This window comes from Acipenser ruthenus, chromosome 14 (assembly GCF_902713425.1).
Source record: "Acipenser ruthenus chromosome 14, fAciRut3.2 maternal haplotype, whole genome shotgun sequence".
NCBI lineage: Eukaryota > Metazoa > Chordata > Actinopteri > Acipenseriformes > Acipenseridae > Acipenser > Acipenser ruthenus.
This window is the reverse complement of record NC_081202.1, coordinates 36,670,987-36,698,770: the sequence shown is the minus strand read 5'-3', so window position 1 is coordinate 36,698,770 and position 27,784 is coordinate 36,670,987. Positions and strand designations below refer to the sequence as shown.

Below are 27,784 nucleotides of genomic sequence, written 5' to 3'. Positions count from 1 at the left end.
ATTTAGCTTCAAAGTATACAGCTGTGGTGTATTTAGCTTTAATTTGAGTAGCAACGGTGTAAATAGTTGTTTTAATTAATTTATTAAACAAAGGAGACAGAATGCAAGACCCATGTGTTAAATGCTACAGTGCTAAACTTGAGTAAACTGCAATTAATACAGTTATAGTAGTATAATCAAATTATAAAGCCTTATAGTATTCCTGACGGCTTACTACCTTCCATATCTTATTTAATCACGATCTATCTATTTCATTTAACATTTTAGGCCGAATAGTCCTGCTCTTGCTACTTCTTGCAGCAGTTAGGTGCAATATACAACACTTGCAAAGCTCTGTGTTTACCTCAGGATGTAAAACAGAAATTTAAAAAGGGAATTGGCTGTGTTACTCATGTAAAAATGGTACGGCAAAATACCTAATAGGCCCTCAAACATCCCCCACTCAAGAAAATAAATTGCAGAGAACTTTTTTTTTCATTAAATTAACACAATATGGCAGTTGTTGTCTTTATTGATTGTTGAATATCATTTTTTTAAACACACATTACAAAAAAAACAAAAAAAAACTATCTGGCTCAGACTGCAACATTCTTAAGCAACTGCTAATCCTACAAAATAAAAAAGGCATTTACAAACGCACAAGAAATGCCATTTTGGCTAAACAAAAACAAACTGTTTTCTAAATAACAATAATAATAAAAATCTTAACATAAATAAGTTAGTATAATTTCTCAGTGTTTTTACAAAGTTATGTACACAAGTACACTTCAAACTTTTATACATACAAATACACAGGCAATGTAGCTTGAGGTTTTATAAGATGTGGGATGCCTTTTCAGAATCAATACAGTGCCATATCCACAAATACAATAACTGCTACAAGTAGAAAATAAAAAAAGGGTCACGTGGATCTTTCCAGGCGAAATGGATTGGAAAGACTTCATTTGAACAGTTTACTGTATTTCAATTGCTTAGGTGCTTTACAGCGAACATGGATACACTTGAGCACACTTTCACAATTAAGAGGCTGATATTTGTATGTTTGTTCATGTGGTCCAACCTTCAGTAATCAGTAGGTAAGTCAGGATGGGGGCATGCTTCATGTTTCTTTGCTCTGTAAAATGCATATTCCAATTTAAGACTACAAATTAGATCTAATGTGTTTACTTATATTTTTTTAATAGCTTTTTAATTAAATGGAGTGCTGTACTATATATATATATTTTACTGATTAAATAAAAAGCCCATCACAAAAAAACAGTATTTTACAGATTGTGTTGCAGTGTATTGCACACAGTGGTTTGCTAACTTACCGTGTAACATTATAACACTTTAAGGTCATATAAAAGAAACAATTGTTGGTGGCTATTTCTCATACTGCCTGATTCACAGACCCCGTTTAGCATTAATTATGAACTATATAATGCTACCTTCAATAAATCCAGGATTAGTGCCACTGGGGTCTGTGAAACCGGTGGATAGGAGTATGCAAGGCAAACCGGGAATTTTAAATGACCAATCCAAATATTGACAGTTCCATTATGCTTTTTTTAATCAACAATTCAGACCAAACTGCGGGGATATTTTTGTGCAATTTGACTCAATGCTCTGTGTAGCAACAATGCAGTCTAGTTTTAATTTTTTTTTTATAACAGAAAAATTTAAATAAAAATATATATAATACAACAATCATATAAATTAATGTAACATGTGCAAGTATATAGGTTTTGCCTGGAATCATTTTAAGCAAGACCAACATAGACTGTGCATTGTATCATTGTTGCATAGAGCACTTTATATTTTAAATTTCACCAGGCACATTTTTTTTTTGTACATCTACATTATAATTTCTGGTTATGTTTATTCTTCAGAACAAGTTGTTTATCAGAAAAGGTCATTGCAACACCGTATAAAACAGCAATATAAAATACATTTTAAAAAATCTACACTGCAACTTGTAAAGTCCAAAACCATACACTCATACTTTGTATCAGAAAAAAATATATAAAAAAAAAGTTTTTTTTTTTATGTGCTACATATAATCAGAAAAAAGGTAGTAAGAAAACAAAACAGCAAATAAGGAAAAACCTAATTGCACGCTGCTACATACACCGCTTTAGAGGCAGTTTTTTTTTTTTTTTAATTTTTAAAATTTTATTTTTATTTTTGGAGTGCCAGAATTTAGTGTTGTTTCATTCAGTGCTTGTACAGTAACACGGTTACTGGGAGAGCAACGATATGTATCTTCCTTAACTGCATTCCCCCATGGCTTCACCCAGCACTGTCCTATTCCATGAACAAGGAATTCAAATCTTCAGCTCTGGAAAGAAATAAGAGATTAAACAATCAATAATCAATCATAATGTATTTTGTAAAACCTAAACATTGTTATTTGTTAAATATACAGTAGTATTTGCATTTGGGTGTGTACTATATTTAATTACACCTAACAGACTCTGTACCTGTGGCAACAAAATATCAATTATACAACTTATTACAGTTTACAAATAATATTTTTATATATTCCATATAAAACTCCCATATATAACAAATGAAAAATACAAATAAAATTACACCAGTGTTTGCCATGTTAAACATAACTTTTTTTGTTGTTTTTAAAGTTTCTGTTTCATAAAAATCAAAAAAAAAAAATTGAGTGTGACTTCTACAAAACAGGCTAAACTCCGAGATGCTTGAGGCACGCAATTACTTCAAATAAGTGTGACAGCATCCAGCATGAACATTATTTCAGTAAAATGTCCCATAGTGAGCAAATACAAGGCGCTAAATTAATTCCACACCATGCTTCACAAATGTCCCTTTTAATATATATATATATATATATATATATATATATATATATATATATATATAAACACACAAGTTTAATCGTGGGTAATATCGACAGAGTATCTAAAGAGGGCCAAAATTACTATTTTTTTCCCGGCAGTTATACTGGACTTGTCATCTTATTTGTTTTTGAGTTTTAAAATAAATACGTACAATAGAGAAAGTCTTTAAATAAAGACAACCCCGCAGCAACACTGTAAATGCAGGAACCTTACCTGTTTACGTACTTTGTCGTGGGCTAGATTTCCTGGGCGTTTGCTCGACAGAGCTTACATTTGGGCACTTGGATCCTGAGACCTCGTCTGTGGTGCCAGAATTGGCTCTTTTACTCTGTGCGGTCGATTCTAACAGAAAATACAAAAGGAATTTCAAACTAAAATCCTGCTCAATTCAACATGTTTTGGTAGGGTTAAAAAACACGAAGTTCGCACGCCACCACAGTATTTGCATACCGTAGTAACTATTCGCAAGGCTGTCAAAACAAGACGATGTGTTGTCATCACTACTGTACTACGCTGATTGTAAACATCCTAGCCGAAGAACAAAATACAGAACAAGCTTTTCTATTGTAGACCCGCGACACGCGATTAAAACTGTACGTTATATTTAGATTTTTAATAAATACATATCTTTAAAAGCTATGTTTAAAATGGTACACAACCTACTGACTCGTTTCTTAAAAAGGGAGATAATCATAAATATCCTTCAAATATATAGTTCAGTATATATAAAAAAAATACTGCTACACAAAATGTATCATGTCTAATAAAAATACAAATAGGCTACATTAGACAGATTATATATTTTCGTCAGTACTACTTTAACAAGGAAAGCCGATGCCTTTGCTAAAAAGAACAGCGTTTTATGAATTCACAGTTCTATATTTGTATAACTTACCGTTAGTACTGGCCGGTCTTTTCCTTTGCCCAGTGGCATGGTCTTTACAGTCCATCTCACTTTCCTGCTTTTCGGGTTTCTGCTCTTCCGAAAGTCTAGCTCCTACTATGATTCGCTGACATGGACTCATAACACCATTATGATTCCCGTTAAAATCCAAATATGCTTTCTCAGAAGTAGTCGTAGAAGAACACATCCTCTTAGAGGAGGGATGGATTCTGGTGTAAAAACCAGGCACTTCTTTATCATCCACAATTTCCCATTCGTACCTCCCCGGCTTCATTGGCTTGTGATTTGCGAAGTCGAAATTCCATCTCGCGCACGATGCCCCTTCGAGCGCCTGCAAATGTCCCTTTAAATCGCTCTTTAACTCTTCGTGATCCACCGTGCCAAAAAGGGTCCTGCAAGCCGAAGGTTTAGGATGATCTGACTGCCTTGCATCCATTCTTTCCAAAGTCGGGCTACCATTTGAAATACGCACGTTTGACATTGTTCTCCTTTAAAAAAAAATACCTGTTGGGGCTTGTTTTCTCTCTTCCCCCCAAATCGATCAAAACACACGTAAAAATACTATCACAAATGCAAAGGAATCTGCAATTACTGGAAGTAAAAACGATAACATAAATTAAAAGCCCCAATGCGAGCAAATGCACACTCGGAGGATCATGAAAAACAAAGTGTAATTGCAAAAGCCACTCCTGTCAAATTCGTCTTGTAGTAAAAGACAAGAAAAAAAAAGACAAGCCTTTTCTGTAAGCTACCCAATATGGCGATTGAAGGGAGGCTGACTATGAAGAAATTGATTGACACCTAAATCTATTTAAACAGAGAAAGAGATCCATTGGTTAAAGCAATGGGAGCCGCCCAACTTCCCTTAAGGTGATCTAAGAGTTGCAGTCACAGCCGCTGGTTAATTTAACCCTAATGTGCCGCTTGATCGTCAAGGGAAGTTGCAAAATACGGATACGGGTTTTTAAAATTCGAATTCCTTCCAAAAAATATCACATTCTCAGAACGCCATCATCACAGTGGCGTGCATGTCGTTGCCGATTTAAATGATTTTTGTTTCCCCTAAATGTTTAGTACTAAGCCATTGACAAAAACGAAAAGTCACAAGTCCACCTTAAACCGCGCTGATGCTTTTAAAAGAGGGGGCATTGTACGTAGCGACCTTGCTATGATCTAAATGTGTTGTTTATGTATAAGCAAGTCACTCCCCGACCATTGCAGCAAATAGCAGCGAGGCGGCCGTCTGCAGTTGTAGCGTTGAAGTATAAATATAGTACAGAAACAGGACTGAACCCATCATATTGTGAATAAGGGTATAGGCAGTTCACACAAAGTAGATCGGCCGACAAACAGCGATTGATAACATAATAATATTAATAATAATAATAATAATAATAATAATAATAATAATAACTGGGACATATACAGGATATGTTTATATTTGATCGCAGCATTGTAGCTGTGGTTCATGATTACAAACTCGTTACATTATTTTGAATATTTATATATTTTTAGATTTAAATAAAGTAAACATAACACCTATAGTATACGATCTATACGCTACTTAGTTGCATAGGTAATATTACAAAACACCCTAGAATTCGTGCATACTTATTTGTATAGAACAAAGACACATATCTGTGGTCCATACAAGGCACGTACATTTAACAAAACCCAGTATTCGCTAGTGTTTAATTGATACGATTTCTATAATATTTAAAATACGTAGCTTAAAAAAAAAAACTTTTAAAAAGAGATACTGACGCATTTTAAACACTTCCTTTTTGGGAAGCCCTCGTTCATGATTGATGTCGCCGCTATTTTTAGCTGGTTATGTTGGTTTAAGAAAATATTATTATTATTATTATTATTATTATTATTATTATTATTATTATTAAATTGGATTGGTCAAATAAGGTATACAAACATACTTGAATATAAATAAAATGTATATTCCCTACTACACAGAATTATATTAATTTAGTTAATATAAAAATAATTAAAACATAACATCTTTAAGAAATATATTTTAAAATATCTTAAAAGGAAAGTTCGCCGCCTTGAAGCGCGATGTGCTGCAATTTTGAAATTATTTAGCAGTGGGACACACGTTATACATTTTGTTGTTTGTTTGTTTGTTTGTTTTTTTACAGGTTAATCTGTAAACTACCGCCTCAATTCCAGTAAAACAACTACGTGTTCCCTCAAAGTGTCGGTCTGTCGATGTGGCTTATAAAAAAAAAAAACAAGCTATCTCTTTGCAACCGTTGTTTGGGGGAAGTGTATAACTGACAACAGCCTCCCTGTACAGTAGCTTCAAAAGTAACACACAGCGCACTCTAGTGGAATTTAAGAACAAGGACATTTGCAAATTGAGTCAGTATTCATGAGCGAAGTCCTGAGGTAGGGCGCCACCTCTGTAAATATTGCAGTTCTTTCAAACTCAAGGCTCTGTCACAGTTACTTCGCGAGATTTCATCATTTAGGGCTCTTTTTTTCCTGTGGTTTCTGTAATTTGGGAGACTTAAATGTACGTTCAAGTCTGCTTAATGTGACTCCTGTTAAAGTCAGCCTATGCTAATAATAACCACGTTGAAATGCCCCAGCCAGAATATAGTGGGAGTGAATGGGTGCAAGCTCATGACAACATCATTCAGTATAGTCTGTAGTCATCACTCTTTGCTTGTGTTTCCTATTTGAATTTCTTATCATAAAATAAAATAGGTAATTGAGTCCCATACTTGCAATAAGAAACCATTCAAATGAATTGAGACCACAAAGGTCCATTAAACTTCCGAGTAAAAAAAAGGCAGTTTTGAAAGAAACACATGTTATATAGCATACATATTTTCATTCCAAAACATGACAGCTCTCCGTTTCTATGTCTTATTCTTCACTTTTACTTCATGTGTCATTTCACCTCAGCAGTGTCTTCTGGGTCAAAGCATGTTACTGGCTGGCAGCATGTCAGTCAGTAAGGGAAGCAGCTGATTGGTTATTGACAGGAAGGAAGCCAGTGAAGGGGTGGGGACACTCTCCAAGTGAAATGACGCAGGACGTGGCTTGTAAACAGAGCTTCTTTAACCTAGTAACAGATATCATGTTTTTAAATGAAGATATATGTTTGCAATAACATGTGTTTCTTTCAGAACTGCACATTCTATATAATGAATGGATGTACATGGAGGAGACATTTTTGGAACTATTTTGTTAACTACAAATACTTTAAGATAACTATGAATGCAGAACCCTTTGCAAAGGTAAACTCCATATTTAGAGGTGGTGCCATTAGGAACTATTAGTAATGTATAGGTACTGTACTTTCAGTTTGTGACTAGTAGTATAGTAATAGTAATTTAGCAGTAGTACACTGTTGTAATGGTTTGAGTAGTTCTGTAATTCATCTATAGCAGAAATTCAATGAGTAAATCTCAGATGGGCCCTTGAAAAAACACCCATTTAAGCTATTGAATATACCATCACCAGCTCCCAAACCACCCATCTGCTATCCCTTAGATATGTTAACCATAGCAATTTTACAGGTTCACCTTGCTTTTCCCATGGTTATACTGTGCATTAGCCATAGTTCACCGTGGTTTTTTTTAATGCTTTACCATATCTCTCTGGACATTACAATCCTTATCTATGCTGTCACTATGTTAACTTTTCATAAGGGATACTACACAGCAGGTAATGAAGCATCTCAACAAATAATTGCTATCATTCTGAGTGGTGCAATTACTGAAACATAAATATATATTCTTACAAGTCTGTGTCTATGGGCTCAGGAGCAGCTCTTCAGTAGTTGCCCTACCATAAAGTATACAAGTGCTGTATCCAGTATAGACTAGATCAGCTAAATCACCAGCACCATCTAGTGTACAGCAGTGTGAACTCAAGTGGGAGATTACTGTGTTGAATCTTGCCTTTACTTAAACAGGGTGATTAAAAATTTTGTTCAATATTGTTGTTTTGCATTGTTTTCAATTCTACTTAAATGTTGACATTATTGAATACAGTCCACGTATTCTCCAGTTTTCAAATGGTGCGTCATGGAGTGTGATGTCATAGATATTGTTCCTTTGCATATCATCCTCCACGTATGCTGCAGTTTTCATGATCCTCTGACAACCTTGTTGGAATTATGAATCACCCTGTATATGTGGCTGGCAACTAAAACATAGGAGCAGCTCCTAAACCCAGTACCTTAACACAGACTTAGCAAAAAATAAAATAAGCATGTTATTGCAGTAATTGCAATAGGAACTACCAAGAAAGATTGCAAACATCATAACAAGTTAAGAGGACAGTAAACAAATATTTTGTCGATGGGTTTGGGGTTGTTCAGGGTTTGGGGTTGTTCAGGGTTTGGGGTTGTTCAGGGTTTGGGGTTGTTAAGGGTTAGGGGTTGTTAAGGGTTTGGGGTTGTTAGGGGTTAGGGGTTGTTAGGGGTTGTTCAGGGTTTGGGGTTGTTAGGGGTTGTTAAGGGTTTGGGGTTGTTCAGGGTTAGGGGTTGTCAAGGGTTAGGGGTTGTTAGGGGTTTGGGGTTGTTAGGGGTTGTTAAGGGTTTGGGGTTGTTCAGGGTTTGGGGTTGTTAAGGGTTTGGGGTTGTTTGGGTTTGTTAAGGGTTTGGGGTTGTTCAGGGTTTGGGGTTGTTCAGGGTTTGGGGTTGTTCAGGGTTTGGGGTTGTTAAGGGTTAGGGGTTGTTAAGGGTTTGGGGTTGTTCAGGGTTTGGGGTTGTTTGGGGTTTTAGGGGTTGTTAGGGGTTGTTCAGGGTTTGGGGTTGTTAGGGGTTTGGGGTTGTTAGGGGTTGTTAAGGGTTTGGGGTTGTTCAGGGTTTGGGGTTGTCAAGGGTTAGGGGTTGTTAGGGGTTTGGGGTTGTTCAGGGTTTGGGGTTGTTTGGGGTTGTTAGGGGTTGTTAGGGGTTTGGGGTTGTTAGGGGTTGTTCAGGGTTTGGGGTTGTTAGGGGTTTGGGGTTGTTAGGGGTTGTTAAGGGTTTGGGGTTGTTCAGGGTTTGGGGTTGTTCAGGGTTTGGGGTTGTTAAGGGTTTGGGGTTGTTAGGGGTTGTTCGGGGTTTGGGGTTGTTAGGGGTTTGGAGTTGTTAGGGGTTGTTAAGGGTTTGGGGTTGTTCAGGGTTTGGGGTTGTTCAGGGTTTGGGGTTGTTAAGGGTTAGGGGTTGTTAAGGGTTTGGGGTTGTTAGGGGTTAGGGGTTGTTAGGGGTTGTTCAGGGTTTGGGGTTGTTAGGGGTTTGGGGTTGTTAGGGGTTGTTAAGGGTTTGGGGTTGTTCAGGGTTAGGGGTTGTCAAGGGTTAGGGGTTGTTAGGGGTTTGGGGTTGTTAGGGGTTGTTAAGGGTTTGGGGTTGTTCAGGGTTTGGGGTTGTTAAGGGTTTGGGGTTGTTTGGGTTTGTTAAGGGTTTGGGGTTGTTCAGGGTTTGGGGTTGTTCAGGGTTTGGGGTTGTTCAGGGTTCGGGGTTGTTAAGGGTTAGGGGTTGTTCAGGGTTTGGGGTTGTTCAGGGTTTGGGGTTGTTTGGGGTTTTAGGGGTTGTTAGGGGTTGTTCAGGGTTTGGGGTTGTTAGGGGTTTGGGGTTGTTAGGGGTTGTTAAGGGTTTGGGGTTGTTCAGGGTTTGGGGTTGTCAAGGGTTAGGGGTTGTTAGGGGTTTGGGGTTGTTCAGGGTTTGGGGTTGTTTGGGGTTGTTAGGGGTTGTTAGGGGTTTGGGGTTGTTAGGGGTTGTTCAGGGTTTGGGGTTGTTAGGGGTTTGGGGTTGTTAGGGGTTGTTAAGGGTTTGGGGTTGTTCAGGGTTTGGGGTTGTTCAGGGTTTGGGGTTGTTAAGGGTTTGGGGTTGTTAAGGGTTTGGGGTTGTTAGGGGTTTGGGGTTATTAGGGGTTGTTCGGGGTTTGGGGTTGTTAGGGGTTTGGAGTTGTTAGGGGTTGTTAAGGGTTTGGGGTTGTTCAGGGTTTGGGGTTGTTCAGGGTTTGGGGTTGTCAAGGGTTAGGGGTTGTCAAGGGTTAGGGGTTGTTAGGGGTTGTTCAGGGTTTGGGGTTGTTAGGGGTTGTTCAGGGTTAGGGGTTGTTCAGGGTTAGGGGTTGTCAAGGGTTAGGGGTTGTTAGGGGTTTGGGGTTGTTAGGGGTTGTTCAGGGTTTGGGGTTGTTCAGGGTTTGGGGCTGTTAGGGGTTTGGGGTTGTTTGGGTTTGTTAAGGGTTTGGGGTTGTTCAGGGTTTGGGGTTGTTCAGGGTTAGGGGTTGTTAAGGGTTAGGGGTTGTTAGGGGTTTGGGGTTGTTAGGGGTTGTTAAGGGCTTGGGGTTGTTAAGAGTTGGGGGTTGTTAAGGATTAGGGGTTGTTAAGGGTTAGGGGTTGTTAAGCACCAGCTTTCAAGACTTCAAAAGTTCCAGTGTAAATGGATATGGGAATAAACAGATGTCCAAGGGACCCCATTAATTGTACCTGTCATGCAGTTTTATTTGCTATATATATCTTGTACAGCAGACTGGAAAGAAACGTGCATTTTCATACTAGGGGAAAGAAATCTCAGTTGCAAACCCTTATGGAATCAAAATATATCACAAAATGTTGCAAAGTACAGTGGAATGAATGAATTCATATGTAAGCAAATATGCAATGTTGTGTGTAATATACTTTATTTACACTCCAGAAACACGGTAGACAACTGCACACCCTCAATGCTTATCACATTATAGTTATTTTTTAAATAAGAAATGCATATTTTCTATTTTAATCATTTTAAAATCATCAATTTTCTCTCTCTCTCTCTCTCTCTCTCTCTCTCTCTCTCTCTCTCTCTCTCTCTCTATATATATATATATATATATATATTGTAAGACAGCAGGGAGGGGGTTAAAGCCTCCCTGAAGAAAAACATTTGTTTAAGTTAATTGTATTGGGCTTTATTGTTTAATTATTTTGCTGTATTGTTGAATTTAATTTGTTAATTGTTTTATTATTAATTATCCCCTGCACCTGGTAACTATTGTTAAATTAGGACCAGGTGCAGGGTGTTTAAAGATAGCAGTCAGTTTGCTCAGGGCTGCTGAGTGGAAGGAGGCAGGAGAGGTGCTCTGCTTCCGAGCAGTCAAGAGGAGAAACATAAGCTGTGTAAACCTGTGTGATTTTGTTTGTTGGTGTTTTGTTTGGTTTAGTTGTCCTACTTGTAGTCAGGGTGTTCCCGAAAGTTTAGTTAGTGCTCCGAAAGAGCTCTGTGTTTATTTTGTGTTTGTTTTATTTTGTTGTTATTGAAAATATAGAGCATCAGCGCATAAAAATCCATTCCTGTGTGTGTTGGGTCGTGTTTTTAAAGGGGCAACGAACCCGTGTGGCAGCGGTTCTTTAGCAATATATATATATATAATAATTATAATATGAATTCTTACAATTGAGGTTTCTTGGTCCATAATACCACTACGACTGTGACTACTACTAATAATAATAATAATGTATTGATTTATAAAAAGTGCTAGATTATGCCAGAACACATGAACATACCTTCAGGATAAATAATTAAAGTATTTGCTCACTGGCTTTCACATTGCAAAAAACAAACAAACGAATAAATGAAATAAATAAATCAATAAATAAACTCCTAGCCTAGGGCGCCCTCTTCTGGACAACAAGGATATTAGCACACAATAGGCACAATACAAATTATTAGCACTTTTTTTCTAAAAAAAAAAAAAAGCAAAGCAGCAAATGAAAGAAACCCTGTTGAACAATGTTAGCCGGTAATGTGTCTAATTGTTTTTTATTTTATTTATTTTTCAGGAAAGTTATTCAATTGTTCATGGGGGGGGAATAAACAAAACTGAACATGAAAAACACGAACTGCACACACTCCATCAAAAACACAATCCACAAGTTATGCAGAAGACAGAGTCTCCTTGCTGATTTTAGGTGTATAGATAGATGAGGCAATGCGCAGTAACAACAGAACAACATGGCCTCAGTTTTGTAGTTTATAACAGGGCCGCACAATCCTTCAAATGGTGCTTTGGCTCCAAATTGACTGACCTTGGTGACTGGGTGTGACAGGGTGCCCTCCCCTTGTGTATATAATGTATTATTATTTGTAGTTATTATTAGTATTATTGTTGTGATTTATTTAATATGTATACATGACGGTGAAAAGCTGTGTGTTTGTGTTTTGTTTATTTATTTAAAAACCTCATACAGAAGGTGACCATCTCCCGAGTTAATTCATTGATTAAATATTGCTTGATCAGCTCTGTTAAGGCCAGGATGGCCAGTTCTGTGGGGAAGGGAACTCCCCCAAACTTTATTTTTGAAAAGTTAACCAGCCGCCACGGGGTGAAAATAGTGACGGAGGGTTTTGTGCCATTAGAGCAGTGCGTTCTAGAGCTAGACAAAGTTGTTGGGTGTAACAACATTAAATCTGCATCTAGAATGAACTGATCAGTTGTAGCGTTTTTAAATGACACTGATCTAGTTTCCAAAGCTGTGGAAAAACAACTCTTTTGTTACTGTTACCCTGCTAGCAGTACCTTTCAGAAAGGTTATTCTATCAAACGTTCCTCCTTTTATGAAAAATGATTGGTTAGAGGCGGCGCTCACTAGGCACGGTCAGATCATAACCAGTCCCCAGAGAATCCCACTTGGTTGCAAATCACCAAAATTGAAACATATTGTGTCTTTCCGTAAGCAACTAAATATGGTTTTAAAAGATGGTTTTAACCAAGAACCAAACATTTCTCTCAATTTTAAAATAGAGGGGATTAGCTATGTTATTTTTTCCAGCACAGAGGCAATGAAATGTTTCAGTTGTAGTGTGGAAGAGCATGTAGTAAAAAATTGCCCTGACAAAAATATTAATGCTGGTGGTGAAGAGGGTGAAGAAGTCAGGAATGAGCACAGAAAAGGGGAGAGAGAGGAAGGTAGACAGCAGGGGTACAGAGTGAGTGCGGAGAGGGAGAGAGAGAGGAAGATAAGCAGCCAGGGGTACAGAGTGCTGGGAGTGAGTGTGGAGAGGGAGAGAGAGAGGAAGATAAGCAGCCAGGGGTACAGAGTGCCTGAAGTGAGTGCGAAGAGGGAGAGAGAGAGGAAGATAAGCAGCCAGGGGTACAGAGTGTCGAGAGAGAGAGGAAGATAAGCAGCCAGGGGTACAGAGTGCTGGGAGTGCGGAGAGGGAGCGAGAGAGGAAGATAGGCAACCAGGGGTACAGAGTGCTGGGAGTGCGGAGAGGGAGCGAGAGAGGAAGATAGGCAGCCAGGGGTACAGAGTGCTGGGAGTGAGCGTGGAGAGGGAGAGAGAGAGGAAGATAAGCAGCCAGGGGTACAGAGTGCCTGGAGTGAGCGTGGAGAGGGAGAGAGAGAGGAAGATAGGCAGCCAGGGGTACAGAGTGTCGAGAGTGAGTGCAGGGAGGGAGAGAGAGAGGAAGATGAACAGCCAGGGGTACAGAGTGCCTGGAGTGAGCGTGGAGAGGAAGAGAGAGAGGAAGATAGGCAGCCGGGGTACAGAGTGCTGAGAGTGAGTGTGGAGAGGGAGAGAGAGAGGAAGATAGGCAGCCAGGGGTACAGAGTGCCTGGAGTGAGTGCGGAGAGAGAGTGAGAGAGGAAGATAGGCAGCCAGGGGTACAGAGTGCCTGGAGTGAGTGCAGAGAGGGAGAGAGAGAGGAAGATGAACAGCCAGGGGTACAGAGTGCCTGGAGTGAGCGTGGAGAGGAAGAGAGAGAGGAAGATAGGCAGCCGGGGTACAGAGTGCTGAGAGTGAGTGTGGAGAGGGAGAGAGAGAGGAAGATAGGCAGCCAGGGGTACAGAGTGCCTGGAGTGAGTGCGGAGAGAGAGTGAGAGAGGAAGATAGGCAGCCAGGGGTACAGAGTGCTGGGAGTGAGTGCGGAGAGGGAGAGAGAGAGGAAGATAGGCAGCCAGGGGTACAGAGTGTCTGGAGTGAGTGCGGAGAGAGAGTGAGAGAGGAAGATAGGCAGCCAGGGGTACAGAGTGCTGGGAGTGAGCGCGGGGAGAGAGAGAGGAAGATAGGCAGCCAGGGGTACAGAGTGCCTGGAGTGAGTGTGGAGAGGGAGAGAGAGAGGAAGATAGGCAGCCAGGGGTACAGAGTGCCTGGAGTGAGTGCGGAGAGGGAGAGAGAGAGGAAGATAGGCAGCCAGGGGTACAGAGTGCCTGGAGTACGGAGAGAGAGAGGAAGATAGGCAGCCAGGGGTACAGAGTGCCTGGAGTGAGTGCGGAGAGGGAGCGAGAGAGGAAGATAGGCAGCCAGGGGTACAGAGTGCTGGGAGTGAGCGTGGAGAGGGAGAGAGAGAGGAAGTTAGACAGCCAGGGGTAGAGAGTGTCGGGAGTGAGCGTGGAGAGGAAGAGAGAGAGGAAGATAAGTAGCCAGGGGTACAGAGTGCCTGGAGTGAGTGCGGAGAGAGAGAGGAAGATAGGCAGCCAGGGGTAGAGAGTGTCGGGAGTGAGCGTGGAGAGGAAGAGAGAGAGGAAGATAAGTAGCCAGGGTACAGAGTGCCTGGAGCGGCTCCGGAGGTCCGGCGACTCCGATTAATGATAGTGTGTAGCTCAAGTAAATGGAGCTGAGAGGATCGGAAATGAAAATAATAGTGCTGAAAATCTGTCCAGTCCAGCTGCAGGCAGTGGCGGAGAGGAGGTGAATGCTAGCGAGCAGCTGGAGCACAGAACCATGATAGAGGGAGAGGGGGCATCCGCTGGACTTAGAGGATAGACGGGGTAGCTTTACCAGGTGAGGAGGGGGAAAGGGGGAAGGAAGAGGGAGAAAAATGTGTTAAAAATGTATAATGTTGGTCAGGAAGAAAAAATGGATGAAGAAGCAGAAAAGGATGGTTTTGAAAATAAGAGGGAATGACGGGAATGTGAGTAAAAAGGCCAAGTATACAGTGGGGAAACTAGTTCTCTGTCGGAACAGAGTAAAAGAAAGCCATGGAGTGTTGCTGTTGCCAGTAGAACACCGGAGGACAGCTCTGATTTAGATAGTGAGGATGAGGCGAGTGTCACTGACTGCTCTCAAGTCTCAGAGCCCTCGTTCTCTAGTGCTGGGTACAGTGTAAGCAGTATAACTGATTTTCTGGAACTAACAAAAGGGACGAGGGGAATAAAAGTTTCCCCAATATAGAAATGTTTTTGTCGTCTGCTCGTTACACTTTGCTCAACTTTACTAAGCAAGAACGATTGCGATTGAAAAATGTAATCACTAAAGTTAACTAAAGACTAAAGAGAAAACCTAATGGCTCTTTTTCCTGTTTTTTTTTATTTTTTATTTCTAATGTGAACTCTCTTACAATAGGATCCCTAAACATTAATGGTTGTAGAGATGAATTGAAAGGAGCAGCATTATTTGTGTACCTTAATCAGAAAAAATTAAAGGGTAACTTAGGTACAAGAAACACATTCTGACATTAAAAATCAAGTAGACTGGGCTAAAGACTGGAAGGAGAAAATTGTTTTTAGCCACGGGTCTAATTTGAGTGCTGGGGTAGCCATTTTATCCTCAGAGGATTTTAAATCTGCTTGTTTTAATACTACTGAGGTGGGAGATAATTCCTTTGTTTTTTATTATTATATATATGCACTAAATAAGGGTTGTGAATGGGTGACTTTTTTCACATTTTAGACCAATTAGATGACTGTAGTAATGAGGAGGGGGTGTTTTTAGGAGGTGATTTTAACTGTACAGTGAATCATATAGAGGATCGCAATCACCCAGCACCACACCCTCAGTCTACTAGAAAGCTTAAGTATTTTAAATAAGCATGATTTAGCAGATATATGGGAAGTTTTTAATACAGGAAAGAGACAATACACTTGGACTAAGATTTGTGACAATATCATCTCCCTAGCCAGATTAGATCGTTTTTATATTTTTAAACCTTGACTAAACTTAATAACAAAGTGCTTTATTTCTCCCACTGGCCTCTCTGATCACAACCTTTTAACTGTTTTTGTAGTTTCAACCTCTTTTAGACCAGAGCGTTCTTACTGGCATTTTAACACACAGCTTTTAAAAGACTCCCATTTTAAAAATTGTCTATTTTTTCCTGGAAAACCTGGAGGCTGCAGAAAGCTTCTTTTAGTTCATCAGTGGTGGGATGTGGAAAGGTGCACATCAGATTGTTTTGTCAGCAGTACACTGCTAATGTCACAAAGAGGATGACTGAGGCTCTGGAAGAGCTGGAGAGGGACATGTTGGAGATGCAGGGAGCTCTACAGTCCAACCCCAATAGTAGGACGATTCAAGACCTCAAAAGTAAAAAACAGCAGCTCGCTGAGCTGCTGAATGTCAAAGTGCAAGGGGCACTAGTGAGGTCATGGGTACAGAACATCAGTGAGATCGACACACCCACACAGTTCTTCTTCAGTCTAGAGAAGAAGAGTGCACAGCAGAAGATCTTACACTGCTTAAGGACACAAGCAGTGGAAGAGCTGAAAGAGCCTGGAGAGATCTGGCGTCTTTTACTCAGAGTTGTTCACAGCAGAAGCTGGGGGGCAGTCTGAGGAAATAGAGCTGTTCCTGAAGGCTCCACCGAGGATCTCTAAAGATGCACAAAAAGATCTGGATGGTCCCTTAACTGTGCAGGAGCTCTCCGATGCACTCCAGGGGATGAAAAGGAGGGAAAACCTTAAAGTTTCCAAAACCTTCACTAAATTGATGGTGAAGGCAGGGGTCTCAAAGCTTCGCAATGTTCTGAGCACTTTTAATTGGAGGAGCCCGCAGAGCCTGCTCTCAGTGCTGGGGATGCGCTCGTGAGAGTCACTGGGATACTGCGAGCACAACCAGTGAACACAAAGAGGTTCTGCAAAGTGTTTTTAATGAACACATTCAGACCCCTCCAGAAACCTCTTTTGATCTCCCAGACATCAGCCAGGGTGAAAATAATGGACTTTTGCTTAAAACGAAGCATTTGACAGATCTCCATGATACACACTGGAGGGGCGGCTGGAGGTAGAGGAGTTGGTAAAACTGGCCTGGAGAAACCTCTATAAGCACCCACTGCCCAAAAGATCAGGATACCTGCAGTGGAGGCTCTGCATGGATTTTAATTACTACAGTATGATGAGGGACTTTTAGAACATAACATAAGAAAGTTTACAAACGAGAGGAGGCCATTTGGCCCATCTTGCTCGTTTGGTTGTTTGTAGCTTATTGATCCCAGAATCTCATCAAGCAGCTTCTTAAAGGATTCCAGGGTGTCAGCTTCAACAACATTACTGGGGAGTTGGTTCCAGATTCCCATGATTCTCTGTGTAAAAAAATGCCCTTTTATCTAATCTCCACTTGTGACCCCTGGTCCTTGTTTCTTTTTTCACGTCCCCAAAAAGTCCCTTGGGTCGACATTGTCAATATCTTTAGAATTTTGAATGCTTGAATCAGATCGCCGCAAAGTCTTCTTTGTTCAAGACTGAATAGATTCAATTCTTTAAGCCTGTCTGCATATGACATGCCTTTTAAACCCAGAATAATTCTGGTTGCTCTTCTTTGCACTTCTAGAGCAGCAATATCCTTTTTGTAGCGAGGTGACCAGAACTGAACACAGTATTCTAGATGAGGTCTAATGCTAATGCATTGTAAAGTTCTAATATTACTTCCCTTGATTAAAATTCAACACTTTTCACTATATATCTGAGCATCTTGTTGGCCTTTTTTATAGCTTCCCCACATCCAGGTCTTTTTCATAGATTCCTTCTTCAATTTCAGTATCTCCCATATGGTATTTATAATGCACATTTTATTGCCTGCATGCAGTACCTTACACTTTTCTCTATTAAATGTCATTTGCCATGTATCTGCCCAGTTCTGAATGCTGTCTAGAATGACCTTTTCTGTTTGCCACTCCTCCTATTTTTGTGTCATTTACTATACCAGCAATTAAGTCATTAATGTCTGCCCAGTGTTTGCAACTCTTCCTATTTTTGTGTTGTCTGCAAATTTAACAAGTTTGCCTACTATACCAGAATCTAAGTCATTAATGTAGATTAGGAAGAGCAGAGGACCTAATACTGATCCCTGTGGTACTCCACTGGTTACCTCGCTCCATTTTGAGGTTTCTCCTCTAATCAGTACTTTCTGTTTTCTACATGTTAACCACTCCCTAATCCATGTGCATGCATTTCCTTGAATCCCTACTGCGTTCAGTTTGAGAAATAATCTTTTATGCAGGACTTTGTCAAAAGCTTTCTGGAAATCTAAATAAACCATGTCGTATGCTTTGCAATTATCCATTGTCCATGGATAATATCTCAAAAAAATCAAGCAGGTTAGTTAGACACCATCTCCCTTTCCTAAAACCAATGCTGACTGTCTCCCAGGATACTTTTACCGTATAGGTAATTTTCCATTTTGGTGCATAGGAGTATTGTGTCAGATTGAAGATGAAATGATCAATATCTATTTATAATCTTTTTTTCCCAGATAATATTATTTAAGTAGAATGTGATATTGTATTTTTTTTTTCTTTGTTAGCACAGCACAACCACCCGGAGCACTGTAATCAAAGCACAGCACAACACAACCACCCGGAGCACTCTAATCACTGCACAGCACAACCACCCGGAGCACTCTAATCACTGCACAGCACAACCACCAGGAGCACTCTAATCACTGCACAGCACAGCACAGCACAACCACCTGGAGCACTCTAATCACTGCACAGCACAACTACCAGGAGCACTCTAATCACTGCACAGCACAGCACAGCACAACCACCTGGAGCACTCTAATCACTGCACAGCACAACTGCCAGGAGCACTCTAATCACTGCATAGCACAGCACAACCACCTGGAGCACTCTAATCACTGCACAGCACAACTGCCAGGAGCACTCTAATCACTGCACAGCGCAACCAACCGGAGCACTCTAATCACTGCACAGCACAGCACAACCACCCGGAGCACTCTAATCACTGCACAGCACAACCACCCGGAGCACTCTAATCACTGCACAGCACAGCACAGCACAACACAACACAACCACTCAGAGCACTCTAATCACTGCACAACACAACCAACTGAAACACTCTAATCACTGCACAACCAACTGGAACACTCTAATCACTGCACTGCACAGCACAGCACAGCCCAGCACAGCACAATCACCCGGAGCACTCTAATCACTGCACAGCACAGCAGAGCACCACAACCACTCAGAGCACTCTAATCACTGCACAGCACAACACAGCACAACCAAATGGAACACTCTAATCACTGCATTACACAGCACAGCACAACCAACTGGAACACTCTAATCACTACACAGCCCAGCACAGCACAACCAACTGGAACACTCTAATCACAGCACAGCACAGCACAACCACCCGGAGCACTCTAATCACTGCACAGCACAACCACCCGGAGCACTCTAATCACTGCACAGCACAACCACCCGGAACACTCTAATCACTGCACAGCATAGCACAGCACAACCACCCGGAGCACTCTACAGCACAGCACCAGCAGTTTGGAACACAGAGCGTTTTGCAGTGCACAAAGACCAAACTGCAATTGTAGAATATTTGTTTATTTGGGGACTGAAAACTCGCCGTGGTGCACTCCAGATACCAGTGATGGTAGAGGGCAGCATTATTGTTTACGTTTAATAAACACAGACCTTTTTGCTAGTAAACCATTAGTGTGGACCTTGCTTTATTCACCCACACCACTTACACCCTGACAGTGTGGTATAAGCTAATTGTGATCATTAAAAAACAGGAGTAGAACTTCCCCAGTCCCCCTTATTACAAAGGGTCCTGTGAAATGCAATAGACCAAATTAACATTCATTGAAACAAAAGGCATACAAATAATATTTAAAAGGAGCTCAAATTGTAAAACAAAATAGCAAAAAACAAATTGCACTTTCTTTAGATTTATTTCGTTCCACTAACACAAAACAAATCACACCAAAAGAGGATATCAAGCAGTTAAGTCATTCAGGACAAATACATTCAAGGCGGTACAAGTCTTCACATTTTCCATTTGACGCGTTTTAGTTTTTTTCACACTGCTCGCACAGTAAGCACATGGACCATGTTGAAACAAAGTACTCACAAATTGAATTGGCAAAGAAGAATATTATTGATTTCTGATTTGTGGGAGGCTCTCTGAAACCTTCCTGATTTTGGACAGGCTTTGATGCTGTATGGATCTTCTTTTTTTCCAGTTTTGGGAACAGTGCATCTGTATGGACTGTTGTTCCATTCTGTCGTTCTGCAGCTATCCACATTCTAACAGCAGTCATGTCTTGTGGAAATGGCACAACAGATCCAGTACACAGTATGTACACATAGGGACAGACACAAACACCACAGTTCAGAGAATCACTTTGAGCTTCAATATCCTGTGGTGCATGAACTTTCCATCCAGTCCAATATTATTATTATTATTATTATTATTATTATTATTATTACATCGATTACTTAAATTACATATGAGGCGTTGTGACAGGATGGCTTGTAGTGGTGATGTCAGACCCGGAAGAAACACACAGTACTGCGAGATGAAAAGGTGAAGGCGCTTGCTTGCGTCGGTTTATTGAACAAAAAATAAAAGGTTGAACAAAGCAAAACACTCAAAATAAAGGACGCAATGGCCAAACGAACATAGACAGACAAAATGGACTGGACGAGCAGACAAACACGGTGAGTCGAAATAAACAAACAAGTATTGTGCTGGTCCTACCAGTAGGCAATAGCAATTGCTATTAATTAATTTATTACTTATTATTTTCTCTCCTCTCTCTCTCCCGTTCTCTCCACACCGAACACCCAACCCCGAGTGAGTGAATTGTGTGTAGTGTGAGACAGCAGGGAGGGGGTTAAATCCTCCCTGCAGAAAAACGTGTGTAGGCACATTTTTGGTTTAATTGGTTTGTTAATTGTTTTATTGTTAATTATCACCTGCACCTGGCTATGATTGTAAATTAGAGCCAGGTGTAGGGTATTTAAAGAGTACAATCAGTCTGCTCAGGGCTGCTGAAGAGTGTAGAAGCCTGAAAGTGCAAGTGTGTGGGTACAGCCGTAATAAAAAGGAAAAGATAGTGTAGAGCCTTTTGGTGTGTGTTTTGTTTATTTTCTTACAGGTAAACAGCTTAGCTGTCCTGTCTTTTAGTTTAGGTTCCTGTTTTGTTTAGTTAGTGCTCATAAAAGAGCTAGGTGTTTGTTTTGTTTATATTTTGTTTTTGTGTGTTCATTAAAAACAGTGCAACCGTGCTTTTAAAAATCCATTTGTGTGTTTTGGGTCAGTGTTTTTAAAGGGGCAACGAACGTGAGTGGTGCAGTTTTATTACGGTAGGGAAATAAATCTGACAAATTAGTTTTGATTAAAAAACTACTTTATATGTATAAAAGAAAATAATGTTAATAGAATCAATAAACATTAGATACAAGCAAGCAAAGACTTGCAGGTCACAGCATAATGTATACTTTTGTATCATAACACAGACATCCGTGGAGTCAAATCAAAGAATTGACTGACGATTCAAACAAAAACATTACATTAAATACTATGAATATATTAGCATTTCCACCCCATTTCTTATACTCTCTTCCAATCAGTATGGATCCACCCTGCTCACACACCTTCAACACACCTCCTGGTAAGAGGGGAAACTTGCCCAAATCTATCATATTATATAGTGCGTCACATTTAAGCATTTTAACCTAATCTGTTAGAAACTGTTTCAAACTAGTCCTTTGTTTGTGGTGTTCTGTTTTCACACTGTGTCTCCACTCCTCCACCCATCTTGATTAGACACCTGCTAACTTTGGCGCCCTGCCCAGACGCCAAGATACGAGAGACTGCAAATGTCTTGCTTAGCTAGTTACATGTGCTTTAAGCTGTATCAAAATATGAAAATAAAACTTTAACATAGAAGTAAAGAAACTTATAATCAACTACATAATTAATACTTTATGCAGAATGTCATCTCCTACATGTGCAACTATTTATACAGCTTTGCTGGGATTCTATTACTAATTAATCATTCACTTGAATCCCAGTACGTGAACTAATTTGTGCACTCCCCGTGCTCACATATTGATACACATTTTATCTGCACGTGAAGTGATTGTGCAATTCCTGTGCCTAAATACAATTGTATATTTTAAATCGCTCATGCTACACAAACCCATTTATATCCCGTGCACCACTATATCCATATATAACTGACAATATAAAACACACCACATACCACAAAATACACACAGGGGCGGGGCACACTGCCACAGGCATGCAAAGATAGTAAAGATTCCTTATCTTACACCGGCTTGGTCTATTTTACATTTTCTTGATAGTTTTAATGTCCGGTCTTGTCTTGTGTTGGTCTGGCAGCATTTTCAGTGATTAAAATATGAAGTCATATGATGACCCCTTTTAATGCCCTGTCCAAACGTATATATATATATATACTGTATGTGTTAATGGCCACGTTTATAGCCACGTTTCTTTAAAGAGAATTATAATGGAACAAACAACATGTATTAAAAAGAGGGAAGTTTGCATTTATTAAATATTGAAAATAAATATAGAACTTTTCCTCTACTTTGTGTGTCAGAAGACTTAATTAAATCTAAACATCTGGTCTATTTTGGCAGCTCTTATCTTTATGTGAATAATATATTTAAAAAGTCCCAGCAATGCCTTTAAAATTAATTGGATATGATCTCATGTTCTCTACCTTCCTAATTTCTAAAATATGTGAGGTAATCTACGAACGGAAAGAAAAGATGATAACCGCAGACTCAGTTGCAATCCAAAAATAATTTATTAAAAGAAAAAAGAAAAACCGACGTTTTGACACCGGAGGGTAAAAGTGTGTACAAAACAGATATATTTAAAGGTTTCAAGTAATCAATCACAGGTGAAGAAAAGGTATTGCAGTCACATGAAAATTCAGTAATTAGAATAAGATCAATCAAGGAAGATTAACAAAGTCATTTACCAATTTAGAGTTACATAGCTAACTTGTTCTAACAGTTTGACAAAACACATTTTAAATTGAGAAATAAACTAATTGATACAATTTTCACAAGAGGCACTAATCAATTACCATATCATTGCTGTACAAAAGTATAGACAATATTGAAATATACTAAAGAAATATACAAAATTAAGGAGGCACATTACTCAGACAAAAAATGCAAATCTGTATAATCATATAAAAAAAAGAATTAGATTAATTAATATAGTCAATTGCCAATTAAGGTCTCATGATTAAGTTACATAGTTCAGTTGTTCTATCGGAGTATAAAGAAAACCAGATGTTTATACAGTTTCCACAAGAAGCACTTAAAATCAAATTCCACATTCAACTGGTAACATATTTTCCGATACCACAAAGTTCTTATTATTGAGAGAGAGAGAGAGATGCTTTTTAATATAGAACACCAGCTCTGTTTAATTTTTCCAGCCTTGGTCTAAAATATATTTCCTTCTTACCAGTAACAACTTTTCAGTATGTATTTAATAAACTTGTCTCCTCATCTACAAGTGCGTGTTCAACAAACTTTACTTCTCTCTTTTAAGACATTTCTTCTCGGAGTGGAAAAATTAATGGTCATATAACTGGACCCTCACACTTAAAGAACATAAGCAGAGTTACTGAGGGGGACTAATTTAAAAGCACAGAATCTAGTATTACACCATCCACTCAATATATCACAGGTGTCAGGGTCCAATATAAATCCGCTATATATCGAAGGCTGCGATATAGCGAGAGATCCATAGAAAAACAAATAGGCTAATTTGTATAAATTTTTCGTATAAAAAACAGCACGCCGTTTTAATTCGTACAGGGGAGGATAATTGCTTCTCATCAACTTAGGTCTCCAATTAATGTCATGAGTCTTCCTCTCCTTTCTCAAATGCACAAACCCACTGCATTGAAAGAATCCATTCCCAACATAGGAGGCTTGTTGCTAGGGAGCTGATGTCACTGCCCTGTGACTTTTGCTTGTACGTTGCTGCCACAAGTGAACACCTCATTGGCTAAAATAAAAACTGCTTCAGCAAGTAGATATTTAATTTGTTTTGTGTTATTGTGCAATACGTGTGTACGTGATAACATTACGATATTAATGCTTTGTTTTTAATTGTTTTGTATATTGTTTGTGACAGTAAAAATGGGGAAACTACATGGCCGTGAGGGGCGATATAACGAGGGGTGGGTGTATTTAAAATGTTCCCAGTGGTTTAGATCCTACTACTTTACCTGGTAGGCTATCCCATGCATTTATAACTCTCTGTGTAAAAAAGTGCTTCCTACCTTCTGTTCTAAACCTACTTTTACTCAGCTTCCATTTATGCCCTCTTGTTCTTCTCTGAATGCTGAAGTTGAAGTTGAACCCTCATTTTCCTTCTTTTTTCTAGGCTGAAGAGATTTAATTTATTTAACCTTTCCTCATAACTCATGCCATTAAGTCCTAGGATCAGCCTAGTAGCCCAGCGGAAATGCTGTCAGCAGAGACATAGTCCCCAGTCTGGCTTCTCCAGCCGGGGTAGTCCTGGCAGCGGAAAGGCTGCTTGGGGGGTGGTCTCCTGACCTCCCCCCTTCTTCGTAGCCGGCAGCTCCCTCTTCCGGGGCTCCGGCCACAGTATCTCCTGCAGCGCAAGTGCTGCAGTGGGAGCAGGTCTCCTAACCTCCCCCACGATCTCTGGCAGTGGTTGGTCGTCTGCGGACCCCCTCCCCATTCTTCAAAGCCGGCAGCTCCCCCCTGTTGGGGAAGGCGGAACCAGCAGGTATTCACCCTCTGCTGGTGGAGGTGGGGGGGGCAAGCAGTCCTCCCACGACAATGAAGGTGGAACCAGCAGGTATTCACCCTCTGCTGGTGGAGGTGGTGGAGGCAGAGGCAGCTCCTGCTGCTCTGCTCCTTGCGGTGGAGGCAGAGGCAGCTCCTGCTGCTCTGCTCCTGGAGGTGGTGGAGGCAGATGCAGCTCCTGCTGCTCTCCTCCTGGTGGAAGCGTTTGATGTGATGGAGGCAGAGGCAGCTCCTGCTGCTCTGCTCCATGCAGTGAAGGTGGGAGCAGCGTGTAGTCTCCTGGCGACGGAGGTGGGAGCAGCGTGTAGTCTCCTGCTCTTGCAGGGGACTGGTGCATTTCTCCCTCTCTTGCAGGGGACTGGTGCGGTTCTCCCTCTGTCTCAGAAGGGGAAACTAGCAGGCATTCTTCTTCTGCTGGTTGTGATGGGAAAACCAGCAGGCATTCTTCCTCTGCTGGTTGTGATGGGGAAACCAGCAGACATTTTCCCTCTGCTAGTGGAGATGGGGACAGCAGTCATTTTCCCTCTGCTGGTGGAGATGGGGACAGCAGGCATTTTCCCTCTGCTGGAGACCCTGCTACCTGGGCTGCAGTTCTGTTTATAGCTGCCTCCAGGTAGCTGAGGACCAACTCCACACCTTGCTCCAAGGTGTTTGGGGGTGTGTTCCTTCTCATAGGCCTCCCATTGCTCCCTGTCCATCAGCCACAGGACTCGGATGGCTATGGGCATAGACTGGGCCTCCAGCCCAGCATTGTCCAGGATCCAGTCCCACAGCCTGATGGCGTCTTCTGCCATTGCCCCCCTTTTTTTAAATTTTTCCCTGCTGTACTCTCTCTTGCCTGAGTCCTGGAGGCGCTGTCATCCCACTCTGACACCGCGTGTGACAGGCTAGCTGCAGGGAGGACCAGAAAGAATCACAGAGACAGACGTACTGTGTGTGACTGAATCACGGCAGCGCTCAGTGTTTTAATAAACAAACAAAAGGTTTTAAACAGAAAACAGGGCACGGCACTTGAGGCCAAATAAAACAGACAAACAAAACGGACTAACACTCAAACAAACGGTGGACTAAGAGACAAACAAACACGGCGAGTACAAATACGTATTATTATTTTCGTTTATTTTACTTTCTCCTCTCCACACCCGTTCTCCACTCACCGAACACACAAAAACCCAGAGTGAGTGAAACGTGCACCTATATATACTGTTGTGCCGGGTTTCAATTACTAATTAATTATTCACTTGAATCCCAGCATGTGAATTAATTATGTGCAACCTCGTGCTCACATATTAAATACTTTAAATGCACGTGAAGTGAAGTGCAATCCCGTGCCTAAATACAATTATACATTTTAAATAACTTGTGCTGCACACACCCATTTATATCCCGTGCAGCCATATCTATACACCAACATTAACACACTACATGCAACATATAACACAGAAATGCACACAGGGGTGGGGCACATTGCCACACGACCCATCATAAACCTTGCAGAGAACCATATTTGAGTCGTGACCCCCACTTTGGGAAACATTGCATTAGAGTACCAGATTAAGTTGTAAAAATAAAAATACATGTATTTATTTCAAACTGCACATTTGAAACCTATAAAGAATGGAAGTGCATAACACGTAAGATTATGGACTTATTGTGTTGGCTACAATCGGTTTAAGGATCAGTGCTGTAAATTGTGTGGAATTCTGTGGGTGAAGTGTACAGCATTTGTGAATCATGTACAATACCTTCAGCTAATTGCTACCAAAATAGTCTGTAATCTCTGGCAATCCCCTGTCATTATTTACTGAATACTAAATACATCATTTTCTTAACAAGGGTGTTCCATTATTACATCATAACATGCCACAGCAATGGTATTATCACTATTAAATGGCAACTTGGAAAAGTTTTTTAAAATGTATTTATATTTGTTTGTCTGGAGTATTGTAGTTTGAAAATTTTTTTGAGAGCAGGGCTTGTTTTTAATCATCAATAAGCAGTGGTTTTAGAACAGACGTCGTCTTCTCAACAGTGCTTAAGTAATAACAGAATGACTGACCAACATAGAAACATATTGCCTGAATGCACCACCTATAGAGTCCTCGGTATTAGCGCCTTAATGGAAGGGAAAAAAATCCAGTGTTGTAAGTAACTGAAACATCATCAATGCCAGAGCTCTTGCGACGATAGAATAATGGACACCTGCTTTTTCTTGGACATATGATCTTGGATGTAACTTAAAAAAAATAAAAATTATTATCTTTATAAATTATAAAAGTACAGGTACGTTAGCATTTTAAAGAAATGCTGTCAGGGAGTCTTGCAGTCCATGGGTCATGGTGCTGTGCAGGAAAGTAGTGTTTAGTCCCGCGGGCGGAACACGGAACTGCACGTAAATATTATATTTCATAACTCATTCGTAATATTATTACAAAAGCAAAAGAGGAAAAAAAGCTGACTCAATATCAAAATCGTTGTTTTCCTACCGTCAAACAGCGAAGGAATTTTTTGAATCCGTCATTTCACCGCTGAGATATCCCATTCGCAATGTGTCTAGTACCCCCATGCATTCAAAACAAAAGCAATCGACTAGCTTGCGTTTTGCTGCTCTGGTCTTGCAACTTTGATGATGGTAAAATCTCCCTGATCACGTTGTAGGGGAGGTCACAAGCTTTCCGTTCATACATTTACGTTGTTTGTAGCCCAATCCATCACAGAGTAATCGATGTGCAAACAAACACGCCCACCTCTTGAATGAGAAGGGGGGAAAAAAAAAAACCTTTCAAAGGCAAATGCATGTGGCAATGGCTAGCCTGTGAGGTGCCAGAAGATAACATCCCTTTTAGAACTTAGTGTATCAATTGACATAGATTTACACAATGTTTATTTTTGGAGAGGTTTGGGGACCCTTGGGCTTAGCTTTGTAAAAACTCATGTAGAATTTGATCCCTTTGTTCAAACAGTTCCAAATTTTTACCCAGTATAGTAGACATGTTGGTGAAGCACTGGAAAAAAATCTGGCTCTTTTCATGTGCTACAAGTTACAAAAATGACTATAGAACATAAAAAAATGAAAAGCGTTTGTTGTTTTTTTATGTATTTTTTCTGGATATCTCCTTCCAGTGTGGTACTGAGTAAGACTTTTATCACACCTGAGGTTTTAGTCTTGATGCCCAAGGGGTTACCTTGAATTCAAGCCCTGAACCATGCCTGTGCTGTCTATACTTTGGAAGATATTGTGATTTATTTAAGGGCACAGCCACCCAGGTGGAAATTGTCTGTGAGGGG

At 40.4% G+C, this 27,784-nt stretch overlaps 1 protein-coding gene across 2 annotated transcripts; it reads right to left on the bottom strand.

Annotated features, from left to right (window-relative positions):
* Positions 1–493: 493 nt before the first annotated feature.
* cdkn1bb (cyclin dependent kinase inhibitor 1Bb) lies at positions 494–4,547 on the bottom strand. Of its 2 annotated transcripts, none has more exons than XM_034032271.3 (3): positions 3,748–4,547; positions 3,078–3,194; positions 494–2,320 (listed from the first exon to the last, which is right to left on the bottom strand). In XM_034032271.3, exons 1-3 carry the CDS (start codon positions 4,235–4,237, stop codon positions 2,307–2,309), a joined length of 621 nt encoding a protein of 206 aa, XP_033888162.1. In that variant the 5' UTR covers positions 4,238–4,547; the 3' UTR covers positions 494–2,306. The 2 variants fall into 2 exon arrangements, with proteins under 2 accessions (XP_033888162.1, XP_033888163.1); XM_034032272.3 differs by having other exon boundaries at positions 3,066–3,194; positions 3,748–4,546.
* Between the last annotated feature and the right edge of the window lie 23,237 nt (positions 4,548–27,784).

Excerpts from the sequence above, each read along its gene's own strand:
- cdkn1bb (XM_034032271.3), bottom strand. The coding sequence starts at position 4,237 with ATGTCAAACGTGCGTATTTCAAATGGTAGCCCGACTTTGGAAAGAATG. Across the intron at positions 3,195-3,747 it reads AAGACCGGCCAGTACTAACG|AATCGACCGCACAGAGTAAA; the intron begins GTAAGTTATACA and ends ATTTTCTGTTAG.